This window comes from Phyllopteryx taeniolatus, chromosome 4, assembly GCF_024500385.1.
Source record: "Phyllopteryx taeniolatus isolate TA_2022b chromosome 4, UOR_Ptae_1.2, whole genome shotgun sequence".
In the NCBI taxonomy this organism is placed as follows: domain Eukaryota; kingdom Metazoa; phylum Chordata; class Actinopteri; order Syngnathiformes; family Syngnathidae; genus Phyllopteryx; species Phyllopteryx taeniolatus.
Genome location: NC_084505.1, coordinates 12,056,921 through 12,077,896, shown reverse-complemented (window position 1 = coordinate 12,077,896; position 20,976 = coordinate 12,056,921). Strand labels below are relative to the sequence as shown.

The 20,976-nt window shown below is 40.6% G+C and overlaps 2 protein-coding genes across 3 annotated transcripts; one reads left to right on the top strand and one right to left on the bottom strand.

The window, feature by feature from the left end:
* The first annotated feature begins 8,006 nt into the window (after positions 1-8,006).
* Positions 8,007-11,426, top strand: LOC133476301 (tumor necrosis factor ligand superfamily member 14-like). The gene is made up of 8 exons (XM_061769497.1): positions 8,007-8,161; positions 8,260-8,344; positions 8,635-8,854; positions 9,931-9,999; positions 10,098-10,131; positions 10,550-10,615; positions 10,719-10,956; positions 11,052-11,426. Exons 3-8 carry the CDS (start codon positions 8,654-8,656, stop codon positions 11,269-11,271), a joined length of 828 nt encoding a protein of 275 aa, XP_061625481.1. The 5' UTR covers positions 8,007-8,161; positions 8,260-8,344; positions 8,635-8,653; the 3' UTR covers positions 11,272-11,426.
* Positions 11,427-12,585: 1,159 nt separating this feature from the next.
* LOC133476302 (uncharacterized) lies at positions 12,586-20,832 on the bottom strand. Of its 2 annotated transcripts, XM_061769499.1 has the most exons (4): positions 20,720-20,832; positions 16,299-16,910; positions 16,154-16,187; positions 12,586-14,821 (listed from the first exon to the last, which is right to left on the bottom strand). In XM_061769499.1, exons 2-4 carry the CDS (start codon positions 16,545-16,547, stop codon positions 14,439-14,441), a joined length of 666 nt encoding a protein of 221 aa, XP_061625483.1. In that variant the 5' UTR covers positions 16,548-16,910; positions 20,720-20,832; the 3' UTR covers positions 12,586-14,438. The 2 variants fall into 2 exon arrangements, with proteins under 2 accessions (XP_061625483.1, XP_061625482.1); XM_061769498.1 differs by lacking the exon at positions 20,720-20,832 and having other exon boundaries at positions 16,299-17,194.
* Between the last annotated feature and the right edge of the window lie 144 nt (positions 20,833-20,976).

Below are 20,976 nucleotides of genomic sequence, written 5' to 3'. Positions count from 1 at the left end.
GTATGTTGGATTATTTTGCCCCTGCCAGGACAAATCTCTTTTTTGTCTATGTTCTAGATTGGACAAAAACATTGGTGCCCTTTCCATTAAATCTTGAACAGGCATAGGGTATACTGACACATGCAATATCAAAGTGATAATAGCGCACAATCCAGATATATCTTTAGGTAATCTATCAAACAGTCTATCATCTCCGCACCACCACCAGATGTCCCTCCGTGATACTGGCACAAAATTTGGTCCGACTTTTAAGATTACTTAACACTGTGTGTTGTTCAGTGGTCCTAATTTTTTCCCTTTACTAATCATGTTTATACAAGTGAAATTATTTGGTGCTACTAAAGTAGAAAACATCGGTTTGTGTTTATCTGCTTCTGTTACGGGATATATAGGATCCCATGATTTACACCTCTTAGTTGGTACAGTAGCGTTCATAAATGGAATAATACAATCTTGTGATAATTGTGCCGGAACTATGCGCAACAAAGGCCTGGGACCCATGCAAACTACACAATCTTTTCTCGTTACATTTGCTGCTTGTTCCATCAATAGTAACCAATTGTTATTTTGTCCTGAAACTCCTGTGACAACAAGGAACCAATCATCAGTAGTTATGTTGTTAACCATTAAAATTTGTCCACCTTTATTTGAAGTTTTTAATGGCATTTTTGGTTTAACATGGTTCCCATAACACAATGCTACTTGGAAGTGGGGATCTTTTCCGCCAGTATATGCCCACAAGCTCGCTATCAAACACATTGGGTGATTTGATTTGTATTTCAATATTAAACTATGGACCGTTTTGCTTAGGTTAAATTTCTTTCTATGTTCTTTTGCTGTTCTTTTTGACCAACTGGACCAATCATAACCTGTTTCACCAATGAGGTGTTCCCATCCAAAGCCTATAGTTGCATACCAGTCATATCCAAATCCCCAATTCTGCCCATTCTCTTGAGCATCATTGGTGAGAGCCGCATATGGAATTATGATTAAAGCAGCTTGATTTTGGGGGCACAAAATATTAAACCGTTTTGCCGCATTTGGAGGCCATGCCCACAATTTTGATCATCAGCTGTACTCCTTTTGATACGAGTTAATGATTCAAAAATTGTTTTTTTATTATTGGGTTCGTCATATTGGTCCAGTTGGTAGGTGATTTTCTATCTAAAAAATGGGTTTTATCATTTAGGGTGGGACGTCCCATGTACCACAAAAACAAAACCAACATCATAGTAGCCAAAGTTGCTACGTAACAACCTATCAAATCTCATAACCAACGTGGGTGTGCCTTTCTGCTGAGTTCTCACTAAAAGGGTTGGTGTCTTTTTTCTTCACTGACCAGCAAGCGTTTTCAGAATCTACACATCTGCTCCCGCTCCGTTATCAGACTTTTGCTCACCTTCCCTATTTGAGTACTTTTACAGTGTGTTAAATGAACCCACGTGTTTCTTTCTGCTATTTTTTAGGGCTGTAAAGTGTCAATCTATCTGTGCCACCATCCCTCCGGTTGAGACATGTGACACAGCATGGCTCAATATAGCAGCCCATTTGAATAGGTTTTTTTTTTTTTTTTCCTGTGCTAATATAAATTTCATTTTGTAGTTTTGCACTTTGTTTTTCACAATAATTACGGTCTTGTTGTGGAATACTCATATTGGCTATCAGTATAGATTGTACCATCTTTATTTTTTCATTAGTTTGCATGCCTCGGTTAATGCTACTAATTCAGCAGCTTGTTCAGCCAATTCCTGTCAATCATGCTGTGTGCCTTCATCAAGTAAGGGTATTAGTGTGGCTGGATTTAAGGTTGTGCATCGCTCAACAGTCAAATGTGGTTGTGACAGCAAGATGGCAATGCAAGATAAATGTCTTGCAGGTGATAAAAACGCCATATTGGTTTGCAATAGGAGAGCAGACACTGTATGTGGGACCTTAAGGGTGAACTGCTCTCTAGTTGAAAAATAAGCTATTGGTCTTAGCTTATCACCGTATTGTTGTGTAAGTACGGAGGTCATGCAATAGCTTTTACAATCTACCATTTGAATGAATGTTTTATCATTAAATTTGGAAGGCCTAGCGCAGCACTGGACACCAAATGTTGTTTAATGTCACAGAAGGCCTTTTCTGCCTCTGTACTCCATTAAACAGGTGATGTAATTTTAAGGTTGTTTTCATACATTAATTTTGACAATGGTGCAACAATTTCTGCATAGTTTGGAATCCATGCTCTACAATAATTCGTCAGACCTAAAAATGATTATTATATGTTTCTTCGTCTGTGGTTTAGGATTTTTTAAGACTATAGCTCTCCTGTCTTCTAATATAGTCTTTCCTCCTATACTTAAATTATGGCCTAGATATTCGACTTGCCTTTTACATCATTGCAATTTATTTTTGTTAACTTTATGTCCCTCTTCTGTTAGATGATGCAGCAAGGCCAATGAATCCTTGCATGTCTCTCCATCTGTAGATGCCAGAAGACATGTGTGTTGTCATAACTTGTGAATAAATAGTTGGACGTTCACAGTAACCTTGCGGTAATCTCGTAAATGTATATATATATTTTTTTTTTCAAATGTGAATGCAAACCAAAATTGACTGTTATTTTCTATTGGTACTGAAAAGAATGCATTACTTATGTCCACTACTGTAAACACAGTAGCGTCTGGTCTTAATGAATTTAACAATGTGCGTGGGATTGGTACACATGCTGCTCTCTGTATTACTGCAGCTCATCACAAAAATAGAAGATAAAAATTTACAATTTATCTAACAGTCCCCATATGACTGGTGTGAGAGTTTGGTCCACATTGCTGGCAGTAAGTCAGATTCATTTCCAGTGAGGGTTAAACTCCACCAAGGCTGCTCTTTGTCACCAATTCTGTTCATTACCTTTATGGACAGAGTTTCTAGGGACAGCCGAGGTGTTGAGGGTGTCCGGTTTCATGATCTCAGTATTATGTCTCTGCTTTTTTGCAGTTAATGTGGTTCTGATGGCTTCATCAAGCCGTGATCTTCAACTCTTGCTGGAGTGGTTCACAGTGGAGTGTGAAGTGGCTGGGATGAATATCAGCACCTCAAAATCTGAGGCCATGGTCCTCAGTCGGAAAAGGGTGGCATGCCCTCTTTATGGGTCAAGGTAGAGATTGTGCCCCAAGTGGAGGAGTTTAAGTATCTTGGGGTCTTGTTTACGGGTAAGGGAAGAATGGTGAGGGAGACTGATAGACGCATCGGTCTGTTGTGGTAAAGAAGTAGCTGAGCCAAAAGGCAAAGCTCTCAATTTACCTGCAGGAACAAGATTGCGGCTACAAGCCGCCGAAATGAGTTTCCTTCGCAGGGTGTGCTCCTCCTTAAAGATAAGGTGAAAATCTCGTCATCGCTCTGAAACGCTCAGATTCGAGCCGCTGCTCCTCCGCATCAAGAGGAGCCATATGACATGGCTCAAGCATCTGATCAAGATGCCCCTTGGAAGCCTCCCTGGTGGGGTGTTCTGTGCACTTCTCACTGGGAGGAGGCCCCAGGGACAACCCTGGGCACGCTGGAGAGTCTGTCTCCTAGCTGGCCTGGAATAGCTCGGGATCCCACCGGAAGAGCCGGAGGAAGTGGCTGGGGAGAGGAAAGTCCGGGTTTCCCTGCTTAAGCTCCTGCCCCTGCAACCCAACATCGGATAAGCAGAAGAAAATGGATGGATGGATGGACTATAATATTAGAGCCTCACCAGCCATGAACCTTACTGCAAGTCACTGCAACAGTAATAATAAAAAAGCAGAATTTGTTCATTCTCTTTGGAAAGCATACGGTACAACATACTGTACAGACTGTAACACAGATAAAAGTTCATTAAACACAGTTTTCATTTTCAATGTAAACACGTGTTTGCGTTGCATGTACCGGCACTGAACATTCAACTCCATGAGTAAGAAAATGAAAATATTACAAACATGATGCAATGCAATTCTACACCACCAACATACTTTTTGATACAGCTCTTGAGTGTTATGTTATTGTGCTAAAAAAAGAAAAGAAAAACAAGCTGCTGAGGAAAACAACACCCTTTGATAGTCCCTGTGAGGGGAACTTTAATTGACACTCCTTAAGAAATATAACATTGCTATCTTTCCCACAGGTGGGAGTTGTTCAACTTCTTTGCTACATTGAAGGTCTCGAGCCCACCATCTTTAGACCCCTAAGCCAAGTCCTAACAGCTAACTCTTTCCTGACTGAGCCACAGCCAACTCAGTTTTGGGTTAAACATATTTAATTTACCAGGGAGGAATGGAAATTACTCACCATGAAATATGATTAGATTTTAGTGAAAAACTATTGCAAAAGACTCCCTAAAGGGGTCACAAATGGGGCTGACCTGTGATTTCGTTTAGTTTAAATCGCATTTTCCACAGGATTCTTTTATTTTTCTATTGAGAGGAAATTCTTGCACTGCAACTGTTTTGTCCAGGAGGTCAAACAAACACTTCCAATGTGCGCTTACTCAATAGCTGTGCATTTAACAAGACTCATTCAAGCCCAACGCAACTGGCTGCACACTTCCATCTGTTGTCCCTGCATCTTTATTTCCAATGAACACAATGCGTGCATATGCATGATGAATTCCTGGCTTAGCCATATGGAAAGAATCATGTTAAACAGTTCTCTCTTGCTATACAAAGATAATTGTACAAACTCCACTTTTATTTAATGCATACATTTATACAATTCTTATACTACAAAGGAAAATAGAATGTTAGGAAGTAATTTGGAAAAATATGAAAACAAAAAAATGCTTGAATTTATTTAATTCAAGGGACACATTATGGAAAATTTACTTTTTAATTGCTTGGATACAAATATTGAGTGGTATTTGTGCGATGGCGGCATGGGGACGACTGATTAGCACATCCACCTCACAGTTCTGAGGACCAGGGTTCAAATCCGGCCTCGGCTGTATGGAGTTTGCTTGGTCTCCCCAATAATTTCCTTATTTAATTATTTAATCATTAAAATAGCTGAATTTCCTGTTCAAATGCCTAGGAAGCGCAGCTACGAGTCATGTTGAGTCATCGCTCCCATGATGGTTCAAGAGACCATTCAGACAGGCTGTGATTGGTCCGTGGCTTCACACAAGAGACATTGGTGTTTCCTCATTACATCGCCAATAATATACGTTTTATCACACATGTCCTGCACTTACTGACGTTTAACAGACTGTCTAATATATTTAATGAAAGTGTGTGACATTTGGTCTTTCTTATCGACCAGAAAAAACAGTAAAAGTGCACAGTGGAGTCTGGTATGTACGGTGCCACAACCAGCATGTGGCAGTGTTTAGTTGAGCTTCATTGAGCTCCAGACGTCACGTTGACTGACTGACGTAGTCAGTGCCTCACCAATCATGAACCTCACCGCACGTCATTGCCGGTCTCCCCATACGCCAGTCCGGCCTTGCCGCTTGTCCACAAGCAGATGCGGCCACCGGCTGCTGTAAAAAAATAAATAAAAATAAAAAAAGAAGTCAGACAATTGGTGTCTGCTGTGGTTGGTGCTTATGCAGCTGATTGGCATTTGCAATACATCCATCCATCCATCCATTTTCTGAGCCGCTTCTCCTCACTAGGGTCGCGGGAATGCTGGAGCCTATCCCAGCCATCATCGGGCAGGAGGCGGGGTACACCCTGAACTGGTTGCCAGCCAATCGCAGGGCACATACAAACAAACAACCATTCGCACACACATTCACACCAACGGGCAATTTAGAGTCTCCAATTCATGCATGTTTTTGGGATGTGGGAGGAAACTGGAGTGCCCGGAGAAAACCCACGCAGGCATGGGGAGAACATGCAAACTCCACACAGGCCGGTCCTCGGAAATGTAAGGCTGACGCTCTAACCAGTCGTCCACCGTGCCGCCCCTTTTACAATACAGCTTTATGCTAATTTGTCACAAGAGTTGAAATCCTTTCAACACGAGCAAAAGGAGATGAGGCAAATATTTATGTATTCGTCCCCGATGTCACGGGCATCGCACATTTGCAATGACTATACAATACAGAATGTGATCAAGGTGGCGCGAGTAGTTCAATGTCTCGTGTTTCACTTATTCGCATTCGTGTCACGTCTTTCCTGTCGCCTTGTGCCATTTCGCGCCAACTGCGTTCTGTTTGTATTGATTTTACATATAATCATGCCGCGTGAAAACATCCAATTCGCGTGCAGTGTGAACGCAGCCTGAGGAATCTAGCCATGCAGCACTCATCTTTGGTGTAGGAGAACGTTAGCTTCCAGTCGCCAGGCAAACGCAAAGTGAAAACTGACAGGATCGAGTTCTTCAAACTATATACTTGCTATTTGGTGGAATTATGTAAAGTGACCGTGAATTACATATTACTTTTATAATTGATAGTTATCCAAGTGCAGTATTTGTGAAGCGATTAAAGGGTCCATATTTCTCAACTAAACTTTATTTACAAAACATTTTAAACTCAAACACAGCTGAAAACAAAGTGCTGCAAATAAATTTGAATCAAACTTTAAGAAAAACTATTAAAACAAAAACAAACAGAAAAACAATAAAAACACTAAAACAGATTCTGAGTCTTAAGCCGAGTTGAAAGCCAGAGAATAAAAATGTAGATCTAATGTTATTTATCCTCTTTGTCCATATGTGTGTGTGATGTGCACACACACACGCACACGCACACACACACACACACACACAAACACACACACAAATATGGACAAAGAGAGCCTACTCCCCGTTGATAGCTGGAATAGGCTCCAGCACTCCCGCGACCCTTGTGAGGATAAGCGGCTCAGAAAATGGATTGATGGATAGATATGGATACACACACAGACACACACACACACACACACACACACACACACACACACACACAGAGAAATAGGTGACTTTGTGGATGCTGAGCAGCTACTAATGTGCAGGGTTCACTGTATTTCCTTCCATGCTCTTGTTGCGTTTGTGCTAGCATCATTGCTAATGTAACTGTTCAGTGTTATATATCGATAATACACAGATGAGTGCATTAGCTTAGCTTAATGTAGATTGTTTGACTTGGCTTCTTTACCTTTTGAACATGCATTTGCCTGTTATTAATTCATTGCCATTGAAATTTATATACTGCATGTCAAATATGGATTAACTGGGAAGGGTGGCGATTGGCTGGCGTCCAGTTTGGGGTGTACCCCGCCTCTCGCCCGAGGATAGCTGGGATAGGCTTCAGTACGCCCGGGACCCTAGTGAGGATAAGCGGAACGGAAGATGAATGAATGAAGGAATGGCAAGGCTGGCATCGAATGAGTGGTTACAGCTGCCAATTTGTATTTCCCACATTTCAACACTTCACAATTGCAGGCAGAGCTCTAGAGCAAAACAAAACAAACAACCCCCCCCAAAAAAGACTGCTGATGTGGCGTTAAAAGAAGCATGTTCAAACACACACTGAAGAAAATGTTTTCATGCAGGATGTTTGTAAATCACAATCACACCCACAGCCTCCACTATTTGTCATACTTACTACGAGGAAATGATACTCATTGTGAGGCCATTTAAAGATGTGACAAAGAGGACAAGGGCAACTAATGTGATTTTTCCTTTTTTTCTTTTTTTTAAATAACATGGGTACATTACTACTTCTTCATGTCTGTGCAACACATTTATCACCTTCAAACAGTAACAGAAATACGTAATGTGGAAACTATTCATCTACAGTGTTTGCATTGCTAAGATTAGTCTAAAGAGAAAGTAATGTGTTACTTTGGAGCAAATACCAAGCCATTTGGACAGGTGTACAGTAAGTAAAGCCTTGGCTTTGATTCAGTTGTAACAAATGCATGCATGTCAGCGAGCAGAAGAAATGGCGAACATTTTCTATAAATGGAAGAAAAGAGCATGGAAATATCCAATAGACACAAAAAGAGAGTAAAGGAAGTGTCAGCTGCAAGACGATAACAATATATTTATTCAGTATGTTGTGGGGAGTGTCCCACGCGCATAGCCTTCTCTTGCTCTCGGCTTGTTTCTTCCCTCATCTTCATTTCCTACTTACATGAGCATGCTAAAAAGAGCAATATTGGTGACAGTTGGCAGGGTATATGCGAGGCAGCTGGACGAAGTGTACAGTACTTACTCCTCAAGTGTTGACTATAAGGTTAGGCATTTTCAAAGCTCACAACATATTTTTGGAAGAATTCTCTCATTCATTTGTTTGTTTTGATCATTTTTGTATTTTTTATTTTTTTTCTTGAGCTGTAATTTTCCCAAGTTGAGGAGATTAGCTGCTGAATGTGTGGCTGAGTTAAGAAGAAGCATCTGGAGCGCCAATAAAGCCAAGGTATTCTCTTCATAAAAAGAACCTAGATGGTTTTAGTTGTAGCATGTAGTAATGTCTGTTCTCTGATAGATTCTATTCTCATTTGCTCGCAATAGTCAGAGAATGGCGTAATCACTTCCGTGAAGTCAGGTTGCATCGCATGTCCTCGCGCAAGGAGCGACCGCTATTTATTTTGCCTGTCTGTCTTCCTGTCATTATCTTTCATTTTGTGTCTAGACTTGTCTCCGAGTTTGCCTGCTATCTGCTTGCCCAGATGGGCCTTGTGACCTTGTGCCCCCTTTGCATCGCAGGTGGAGCGGGAGAGAGGAGATGGCAGAGGGCAACGCGGCCAGCCACCCCCAAGTCTTTGTGGTGGACAGCCGAGCCAGCTTCTTCCCCCTGCCCAGACCTGCGAAAAAAACACGATGGACTCTGATAGGGCACAAGTTTCTTCTGCTGGTGGTGACGCTTGGCGTGCTGGGACTTGTTGTCGAGGGATGTTTCGTCTATAAACTTTACATGAAAACCAAGGTGAGATTCATGTCTGCATATCTTTGCCTTTTCAACTAAAGATGAACGTGCTTAGTGTTTTGCGTACATTTCTCCATCGGAAATTTCCCTGTTCCTTACGATCACAATCTTTCTCTCTTTTCTCTTTCTCTCTCTCTCTCTCTCTCTCCCTCTCTCTCTCTCTCTCTCTCTCTCTCGCTCTCTATCTGCACACACACGCACACACACACACACACATAGGCTGCAATTCAACTGAACATCCCCTTTATGCTTAGCATTCACTCTTAAGTCACATGCCCATTGTGTCAAATGTCTCAAGTGGTTGATACGGTCTCTCACGTTCCAAAAATAAATATTACAATACATTTTGCACTTTGCAATTTATTACATACAGTACTGTGCGAAAGACGCTAATGTATTGAATAAAAGACGCTAATGTATTGAATGAAAGAATAATAATAGCTTTTCTCAAATACTTTTAAAACTTTTTTTGTTCCACTGACAATGACAAGATTTAAGATTAACAGCCTCCTATAATGGTTTACTGAAAGTGTAAGGAGAGGTCACTCAAAATAGTTCAGACCCTACTACTCTATGGAAGCGTTATATATTGTATTCTTTTTTGGCGTTTTCCCCTTTTTTCCCCTGGTTGTTTTTGTGTTTTTTTTTTGTTGTTAGTTTGCTCTTTCAGGTTGTGTTCTAAAGCTTTGAGGGTCTTTAATTGTCCTTCTGGTGCACAATGTGCACAGATAATCAAAATGGCATTTGCCTGTGTCCTGGTATAATCTTGACATTATAATCATGAGTGAAGTTCAAATAGTAGTTATTCTGATAGTCGTTTCAGTCATTTAAAAAGAAAAAGTATATATATATATATATATATATATACACAATATATTTGTACAAAGAATTTAATATTGAATTTACAAATGTAATGGTATTGGGAAACACATTGAGTTTGTGTGTGTGTGTGGACATCTTTCAAATTGCTACATTAGGGCCCTCATTGGTTTTGTAAACCTCAACAACAAGACTTCCTGCCCTTGAACTTGTGACATCTTGTGACTTTCTCCTTTCTTCTCGCTTTCCCCTTGCAGGCATTTTCCATCTGTGTGTCGGATCCTCTCTGTCAAAACATGTCCAACTCTAAAATATTTGCTGAGCAGGTAAGATTGAATGAATGAGTGTGTCAGTGCCTAATAAGTCACATTACACTTCCAAATTGCTCAAGGTTTACTGTAGTTCTTTTTTCTCTCTCTTGCAGGTTGGCGCATTGAAAGGCCGAGTGGCATCTGAAGGTATGATTATTATGTTGAAATGTAAACAAAACAGACAGCATTACAATGTCAATGCCATCACTTAAAAATGTCCTTATTATAAACACTAAGTTTGTACAAAGATCGTTAGATACCTAATCCTGAGGTCTGTGTGGATGATTCAATAGCTGAGTCTTCTTTACGCCACAAACTAGTGGCGACTGAGACGAGTATGGCTCTTGTGGCTGCAGCCAAGTAGGATAAACATGTCTCAATTGCTTCATGATGCAATCAATCAACAATCCATTTCACACACTTGACAGAATTCTTAAAGATACAGCATAATCAATAGATTAATATATGATGATGCCCACCCTTAATAGACGGATCGGTAAGCTTTAAAACAGATTAATTAGATGTATAGTTGTACTGATGGATTTTCTCCCTCTTATGGCAACAGGAGGCCCCAATGAGGTTCACCCAGTGTCAACTCTGCTGGGGCATAAGCCCTTCGCTCACCTGATGTGTAAGAGTCCTCTTTTAATAAACCACCTAAAATACTACACAAAATCCAAATTGACATGAACTCCTTGAATGTCTTGGTGAACCCCCCCCCATCTTTATTTCAGGCAGTAGCAATCCTGTCGGGGAGAAAAATGTGGTGCAATGGGTTGACAAAGATGGCGACGCCATCACCCACCAGATGAGCTACAACAATGGCCGCCTGTTGGTGGAGCAGGACGGTTACTACTACCTCTACTCCAAAGTGCAGATAAATGCTGTCGAGGTTTGTTCTCTCATCCAGCACAAAGTGATGAAAGACACCATGGCATATGACCAATCTATAGAACTTATGAAATCAAAGAGGTTAGTGGGCGCCTTGTTTCCTCCCTCTCTTGCTGCACAACCATTTCCAGTGTATTCTCAGTCTGGATGGGCACCACTCTGACTTCTTCCTCCAGGTCCCGCTGCTGGACCCCAAAACCTTCAAGTGTGATGTCATCAGGTGGGGAGGATATATGGGACAGTTACCTGGCGGGGATCTTCCACCTGCTGTCCGGAGATCAAATTTTTGTCACATTAGATAGTATACAGACGTTGCGTCCTGGACCTACTGAAAATTTTATGGGAGCCTTTATGATATCTCCAGAGAAAAAAACAAGCAAACAAACAAACAACTAATCGCACATTTGACTCATTGTGATTAACGTCTTCCTTTCTCTTTGTATGTATTAGAAGCACTTGTGGAAAAAGCAGCAAATGATTGTAATCTCATGAAACTGTATCTGATATTCAGACTACATTATTTGTTGCTTGAATAAAATACTGTCTCTTGATTGGTCTGCATATTAACAAAATATGTAATGAATACAACCAGACTGTGAAAACATCCTCTTAAGTTTGTCTGCAAGTCTATTAAGCGTCCCAAGCACATATAGACAAACCATAAACTTAGAGGCCACCCACATTAGATAGTCAAAGATTTATTGATGTGTTGTAAAACACGCACCTTGCAAAAAGCAATGTGTGTGTGTGAAGAGCAGGATGTGGTGCGGTAAGGATGCAAGAGGATAGAAGGGTGACCAGAACAAAGATGCTGAAGCTGGTGTGACTGACTCAGCGTTTCCTTGCAATGCAGAAAGGACAATTGTATATACATATACAATTTCTCTCTCTCTCTCTCTCTCTCTCAATCAATCAATCAATCTATCTATCTTTCTATCTATCTATCTATCTATCTATCTATCTATCTATCTATCTGTCTGTCTGTCTGTCTATCTATCTATCTGTCTATCTATCTATCTATCTATCTATCTATCTATCTATCTATCTATCTATCTATCTATCTATCTGTCTATCTATCTATCTATCTATCTATCTATCTATCTGTTCTCTCCCTATCTGTTCTATATATGTTCGAAGGTGTGCACAGGATATCTTACACACACACACACACATTAGAGAGAGGAAGTAAAAATAAACAACTGTGATAATGTGGTTGCACAAGTGCACACACCCTCTTAAAGATGGGGATGTGGCTCTTTTCAGAATATAGCAAGCACAATTAAACACGTTAAATGGCAGTCAACACACAATGTCCTGATAAACATACCATCCTATAAAATACTTTTTGAAAGGTGAATAAATTGAATATTCTTCAATGGCCGAGTCAGTTACCTGATCTCAAATCGAGCATGCTTTTCACTCAAGACAAAAGTAAAGGCAGAGAGACCCACAAACAAGCAGTCAGGTTGAAGGTTACTGCATTGAATGCCTGGCAAAGCAGGCCCTCGCCAGGGTGGAAACTCAGAATGTGCTCCAGAATTCAGGTAGTCATTTACCACAAACTATTTCCATCTAAGTCATACAAATTGTGGTTGTTGTTGTAATTATTGTTACATCATCTTATCAAAACACTTCTGAGCCCCTGAAAATGGATTTACTCTGCGTGAAATGGTTTCAATTCCGAAATGGTAAAAACATCTTTAATTAAAGTTGAAAGTTTATACTTTAATTATGTCTTGACTTATATTTACAAACCATTGTGACGATGGAAAGAGGAAATATCGGGGGGGAAAAGTCATTGTCAAAATACTTCTGCATCTTACTGTATAAATGTATTTGTAAATAAAAGCACCATTCTGAGAAAAAAGGGCATGCAAGGCTTCAACAGGCAATGTTGACAAAGACAGCATGATATGAAAGTGACATGGAGAGTGTTTAGATAGAATAATTGGGTTATTTCCTGTTGTAAGCCCCAAATCAACACATGCACATCTCCTGTGCACACCTTAGAACATGAAAGTTGGCCATTATGTGGTTGATGGCAACCTGCAAGAAGCAATTTAAACTCTCCTTTACTCTGAATTTACATCTGTTCCGTTATAATAGAATATTTTTGCCAAGAATTATTTTTTTTACAGTACCTCTCCACCGATTATCTTTCCATAAACAAAAAGAAAATATCAATTTTTAATTTAGATGCTGTTTTTTTTCTAAATATCTTGTCTGACGAGATCCAATGCAAGTGTTCAAAATGGATTGAAATAGTCAAAGATGCCTTAACATTATGTTTATTATTGTGGTTGGTTTGCAGTGGTGTAAAACTATAATAATAATAATAATAATATACATTCAATTTATAATTGAATGTATATATGTATATATAATAAGATAATAATTATTGTATACATTCAATTTGATGCAACTATGTCATCTCCATGCTGTAAGGTGTTTTTGGCACTATAAAAATAAATCAACAGGAAGTGATGCATTGTTACTTCCCGCTACATGCAACAACAGGGAACTTTCCCCTTCGCTAGACACTTTTCAAATATTCCACTTGTACATTGCCACAATCACTGTCACAGACGTCATTTTCTCCTTTTCATGCATGCGCGCACACATATATTTATTTCCATGTTAATATGGATACAATCACCACTATGCAGTTTGTCCATTGGATTTAACATTGCTTCATCACATTTTGCAAGTCCAAATTTTGAACATCATACAATACATCTGATCTTTTGGTTCCACTTTATTTTAAAGGTTCCCAAATGTATAGCTACATCACCGCATTTTACACTTGAAAGGAAATATGTTATATTTCCTCATCAACCTGTTCATTTACTGGCATTGTTAGATTAACTTCAGATTTGTATTTTAACTAGAAAACTATTGCATGGAAAATTCAATCAAATCATTTTTGAGTGTGCTCCAATGGTTTCGCAGGGATTGAAGTTCTGAAACTTCATTTTATATAGGCCTGTGATGCATTTGACCTATTAATTTGTTTTTATTTAGCAAAACTGAAGTGCTCAGTAAATATGTTATGCTATTCACTGGGTAACAAATCACATCTTCTGCTGTCTATTGTGTTAAAACCAAATGAGTGATTTACTGTCAGTGTTGCAATGTTGTGAGTCTGTGACCTTACATTGACTGTGATCACATTGCTGCTTATTATCCAACATGCTATGAAGTGAATCCAGATGAGAACCTTGTAGCCATCTATAAAATCAAAAGAGAACCAGCAACTCAAATAAAAACTTGAAGAGGATTGCACATTAACACTCATGTAGTGTTATCGACCTACAATAACATCATATTTGACATATAGCAACCTGCAACATAAGTAGTCCCATGTTGTTAAATAAATATGCACGTCATTACAAAAAGTCAAAAAGATAATAAGTGTCTAGTCCATATCTCCTCCCTGATTGCAACGTCTCTTCTTTTGCATCCTTTTTCAGGAGAGGTCCGCGGAGTCTCTCATGCTGTGCTCCTGTTACATTCTTTAGTTGGGTTACTTGCAGGTCACATGCAAGCAGTTCTGATTTCAGACGTTAGTCCACGAGGAACATGCCCAAGTTAGAACCGTTGAGCTCCAGCTTCCAGTTCTGCAGCCCCTCCTTTGGCACGCTCATGTGGGTGAGCAGCCTCGTGTTGGTGTCCAACCAGCCTACTGTCCAGCACCTCTTGCTCTCTTGTTCGGACTCCGCGAGAAGGTGAACTTGGCAGCTCAGCTTGTCCCCCACACGGACACTCAGGAGGCCAGCACTGCACCTGTACGTGCAGGTCAGGTTGAGGTTCAGGTATATGAAGTAAGTCCCCGCACGTCTGGGCCGCAGCAAGTGTTGCTTTGAGTCAAACTGGAAGTTGCTTCCAACAGACTCCCCGGCACTGTAGTGGACTGGATCCCACTGAACGGTTGAGTTCCCCAACTTGCCTGTCGGAGACAAACACATCCAATTAGGAACATGCACTTGCTTATGCCTGGATCAGACTGCAAGACAGATTTAGTCCCTCACGATTGCACTGACAGACTACTGTCATAATATCTTGCCGTGTCTCGGTCAGACAATGGCAACACTGCATGGCATGTATTACGATAGGAACACATTTGAGGTAATATTCATGTACTTTTAATAATGCTACCAAGCAGGCAACATCAGGTTATTGCGCTAGTTAGTGCTAGCACTAACGCTTGTACGTAAACATACCAGCGTTCTGTTGATTCATGCTCTAAAGCTTCGGTTAACATTGGTTTATGTGCGCGAATAAACGTTGAGCACGCCGAGCAAGGGAGGCAATGCGCCGGTCACAATACACAATCCCATTGGTTCAAATGCGCAGTCCTATTGGTTGACGTCAAGGCGCTATGTCGGGGGGTTCTGTTTTATATGTCACACTACATGGAAGATATCCCAAAAAATCAACCATGCTAGACTTTTGATTTTGGTGTCGGAGGTCAATTGCAGGGCCAAATCGTTGGTCATGGATTATGTCACACTACAAGAAGTTTTGTTGTTCCCGACAAAATATGTTGGGCCTGATCGATAGCAAATCGAGCCAATAACGGGGCAAAAATGCTTCAGTCTGATCCCACCTAGCCAATCTACTTATGCCCCCTTCCACCTCTGAAATATCAGAACAATAGCCCCAAATATTATGGATTTCATGGACATTAAGCTTGTTCCTCATTAAGCTTTTTCAGTATAGTGAGCGTCTATGGAGAGGAAAACGTTTAGCATCCATAAAATCCAAAATATTGGGCCGATCATTGTAATATTTTCAGAAAAATGATAAGTCATAAGAATTACACTCACAACATTGACAAAACATGTGTGAATCGCGGCTATATTTGTGAATTTGAAAAACGTGCAAGTAATTTGGGGATTTGAAACACACACCTGTAAATCGCAGATATATTTGTGGATTTGAGACATACAAACATAAAATCCTAAATATTTGGCCGATTGTTTAAATATTTTTCGAGGTAGAAGTGGGCATAAGTAGAGCTGTCCACATCATTTTTCGGTGACGATTGATCGCAGTTTTCAGACATTAAGCGACATTAAGCCTTTTTTACGTTAAGCGTTTTCGACGACTCCCCTAAAAGGTGTGAGCGGTTATTTGTTCATTACGTGCTATGCTACGGGCAACCCAGTCAGTCACCTGCGATAAGCTCCAGCTCACCTGCGACCCTACTCAGGATAACCACAATAAAATGGATGGCTACGTGTTAAATTTGCATTTCACCCAAAATACGCAGACTTACTTGAGACTGCCTCCAAGAAAGCAAAGTTCTGCATCTGTCAACACACAGACAATAATGATATACTGTAATAAGTCATATGTATGCAAGATAAGATCACGTGTAATTGATTACTTAATGTATTTTTTTTTTTTTAATCCAAATGTACCTGGTATGCCGGACTCGGTGAGAGTCCTCTTAGTTCTGCCGTTGCAAATTGAAACGGCTTCAGCGGGGAGTCCACTTGGGAGCTCAGCTTCATCAGAGCCGGCACACACGCTGCAGCCACAACAGTGAGCGCTGCAAACAGGACCAGGATGGAAACCACCACGCACACATCCAGACACCGTACACGCTCGCGGCCTTTCTTCTCCTGACACTCAATGTCCATGTCTTTAGGTCCCAACAATGCGCACATGGGGACGGCTGAGGGCACGAGACGTCGAATTGTTCAGCGGGTAACCTCCACAGGATGGCGGCTCTCTGCACCACGGTCCGGTCCGGTCCACGAGATTGAACGGAGTGTCGTCGAGCCGGCCCTTTTATAGTGTTATAGTGAGAGTTCGGTTTCACACTCAAGAGGAAAAATCACGGAAGTCACGGGTTTCCCTCCTCGCCGCTCTCACGCCGCCGCCTCCTCCTCCACGATGCATTTTCCGGGGGCGTGAAAACTTTCCGAGACTCCCTGATGTTTCGCAACCTCCTGCCGCAGCCGGACGCGCCAGCGACAGAGGAAGAGAAACCGGTTCCATCACTCGAGTCTCCTCACACTTGGCTCATACTGTCAACTCGTAAAAAAAAAAAAAAAATTAAAAAATGACACAAGAGCGCGTCGAACACGTGAACCTTTCAAATCTATAAATTAATCAATGCAAAAAAACAACAACAACAAAACGGCCGACTCTACATACTTTGCATTCGAATAAATCAACATCAACAAAACCGGTCAACCTGTCAAATCCATATGAATACAACAAAAACAAAACTTTAGACCAGTCATATCTACAAATAAACAAACAAAGCAACAGCCTCAAAGCCTATCCGATCTATAAATAACTGAAACAAAAACGCCTGTTAAGCGGTTAAATCTAAAAATAAATAATAATTTCGCGGGGGGTTGTAGTGTTTGACATTCAACATCAAGCTAAAAAAAAAAAAAAAAAGTTATCTGGCGCAATTCTGGCAAAACTACAACAAACGGTTTCGACGCTCATGCCAACTAACAAGATGAAAGTGTTCATGTGACGTCAGGAATTCCCCGTCATGTGGGCGGGGGGTGTGACAACTGGAAGGGAGAGCAAATGTGAGGCAATCGCTTTCCTGACGTCTTCTCTGTCGTATTTGTTTTCATTGTGTTGCTTTATCAGAACAGAATAAACACATCCATCTATCTATCTATCTATCTATCTATCTATCTATCTATCTATCTATCTATCTATCTATCTATCTATCTATCTATCTATCTATCTATCTATCTATCTATCTATCTATCTATCTATCTATCTATCTATCTATCTATCTATCTATCTATCTATCTATCTATCTATCGCACAAGCTGTAGCTCCTGCTTCCAAGGTTTGACTTACAGTCAGAGTTTCCTGCAACACTTGGGAATAGACTTTACAAGGGAGACTGAGGAATAGGTGTCCCAACAACACACCCATCAGTCTCAATTCTTTCCAGTGTGCCAATCCGGAGGTACTACAGTGGCCCCGTCTAACGCTTCCTGTCCTAATGCCAAGTGTACTTATCGACACCTTTGTGTTTTTTATTGACACAAATCGGTTGGCGCAGAAGACCAATAACATACCGCTACATGAGTTCAGATCAGGGCGGCTGTTCTACCAAATCATTGTGCTCCAGGCCCCATGAGCAATACATGTAGTCACTCTTCGAAGCTCTGCCGGTGACCAAATATGATTGTCTGTTCAAATTTTTACACTTAGCAAAGGGGAACTATTAAAAGGAGTCACTGATGGTGTGGTGGTACACTCGCCTGACTTTGGTGCAGGCAGCGTGGGTTCAGTTCCCACTAAGTGATGGTGTGAATGTGAGTTGCGACTGGTTGTCTGTGTCTATATGTGCCCTGTGGCTGACTGGTGACCAGTTCAGGGTGTAGTCCACCTTTTGCCCGAAGTCAGCTGGGATAGACTCCAGCGCCCCGCGACCCTAACCTGGATAAGCGGTGTTTAAAATGGAAAGATGGAAGTATGTGGTTCATACTGGGTGGGATTTTTTCTTTTAAATAGTTTTTAAAAATAGTCATGACTAAAAAGTGAGGCAATGATAGGTGTTATTATTATAAAGTACGCCGCATGATTAAGATGCGGTATGTTAGGCTCATCTGGCTCTCAGCCAAATTGATCTTGGCTCAGGCTTTTTGTGTGGAGTGTGGACAAGTCCTCTCTGTGCCTGCGTGGGTGTGCTCCACGTACTGTACTCCAGTTTTCTCCCACGTTCCTAAAACATGCTTCTAAGATTACCTGCAGCCTCTAAATTTCCCATAGGTGTTCAGATTCAGAGTCAGATTAAGACAACTTTATTGATCCCGTATGGGCAATTTGTTTACAGCTTTCAGATCCAGGTGCACATTCAGCCACAACAAACAACCCAGAGTAACCACATCAGGACAAAGTAAATCGTTTACGGGACCAGTGCAAAGGATACATCAATAAAACTATAATAAAAAAAAAATATAACACAATAAGACCACACCACATGTGAATGGTTCTTTGTCTATACTGTATGTGACTTGCAACCAGTCCAAGGTGTACACCATCCCACCTCACCCACAACTCTAATGAGGTTTAGGTTTATATATTGAAGTGGTAGAAAATTGATGGATGGATGATATTCAGAGCGTGGGACCGATTGTAATAGTGTTGATTGACAATGATGGCTTCATTAGTTAATTGAGCCATGCTTCCTACCCATGTACTGCATACAGTATTTTATTTTGTTGCAATTTTTTTGAACGCTTATGTATCGAGACTCCAGTAATTTATCAGTGGCTAATTATATAAAATATTTGTTGAAGTTCATCAAGGCACCTGAGACAGCTATGGTGTTCTTCAAATCTGGGAAAGGAGTCCTGCAACCTTATGTGCAGCTTTTGTCATAACACGTTGCTGTAATTGTTGATGAAGGGTTGTGTGTTGCAGGTGAGCAAGAGTGGCAAATTAATGGTTAGAACTTGCAATACTGTTTGTTGGCAAGTCTGTTTCCATCAGTAAAGTTAATATATTGCATAATTATGGTATCTCTGGATACTCCGGTTTCCTCCAAAATTAAAAAAACATGCATGGTCGCTTACAATTTTCAAGCTTTTTTTTTTAAATCGCAGGGCACATATAAACAAACAACCATTCGCACTCACATTCATACCTACAGGCAATTTAGAGTCTTCAATTAACCTACCATGCATGTTTTTTGGGATGTGGGAGGAAACCAGAGTTCCCGGGAAAAACCCACACAGGCACGTGGAGAACATGCAAACTCCACAAAGGTGGGGCCGGGGATTGAACCCCAATACTCAGAACTGTGAGGCAGACGCTCTAACCAGACGTACACCGTGCCGCCCTGTATCACCACATAAAAAAAATAAAAAAAATAATTTTATCATATTTTTTTTTAATATATAAATGACAGAAAACTTCCCACTCTGTACGAACCACAAACTTCCTTTCATTAAATTTCTCACCTGCTAACCGTGCAGATTTCAACAGCTAATCATATTTTTTTTGTCACCAGGAGTGCTTCTTCAAAGAGTGTTTGGGCGACAGATGGGATACACCCTGGAGTGGTCGCCAGGCAATTGCTGGTCACATACAGACAAACAATCATTCACATTCACATTCACAGGTAATTTAGAGCTTTCAATTAACCAAACATGATTTTTTTGGGAACGTGGGTAGAAGCCAGAGTACCTGCAGAAACACCACACAGAAAGGCCTGAGAGAAGAGTGGAACCTTTGACTGTGAGGTAAACATACTACCCACATCGTGATGCACCTTTTAATTGACATGCATATGACTTTATAGTCATACGATGAATAGTAAACAATCAAGATAAAATAGAAGACAATAAATTATGACATCAATACAGTGATTATTTGGAATCAAAGTTTTAGTATTTTCACACTCAAAAAGCAATTCGCACTGTGCTCAGAAAAGAGGGGGAAAAGATCAAATTAGATTTAAAAAAAAATGATTTGGATTCATCACAATATGACAAATAACAATATTATTTTTCATTTCCTGATGTGCTTGGGCTACCTTTTCTGTTTCAGATGTGTGAAGTCCACTGAAACATTTTGCACTGAAAAAGTTGAAATGGCAATGTCTCCCCAGATGATGTAATCACACATGACGTGCTGACTTTCAGGTCAGTGCTTCGCTAATTCGAATTATCATAAGAAACGACAACTGCGAAAAACAGTGGGTGTGATGGGGAAATGTGCGGACTGAGATGTGAAAGTCAGCATGTCGCACTGATGACAGTATCACAGCCAGTCAGGAAAAGTCATGTAATCACTGTGAGCCAGAAACACAAGCCTTTGTTCCTTAATCAAACCACAAAAACATACATACCCAACATCTCAAATCCATCTATGATGCTTATCTTCACTCAGATTGAGGGTGAGGGGCCACGAGAAGCGGAGAGCACCCTCATCAAGATGCCAGCCAATTGCACGGCACATATGGACAAACAACCAGTCACATTCATATTTACAGACAATTTACAGATATTTAGAGTCTTGCGTGTTTTTTGTTTTTTTTTTAATGTGGGAGGAAGCCGGAGTACCTGGCGAAACCCACGCAAGCACAGGGAGAACATGCAAACCTCA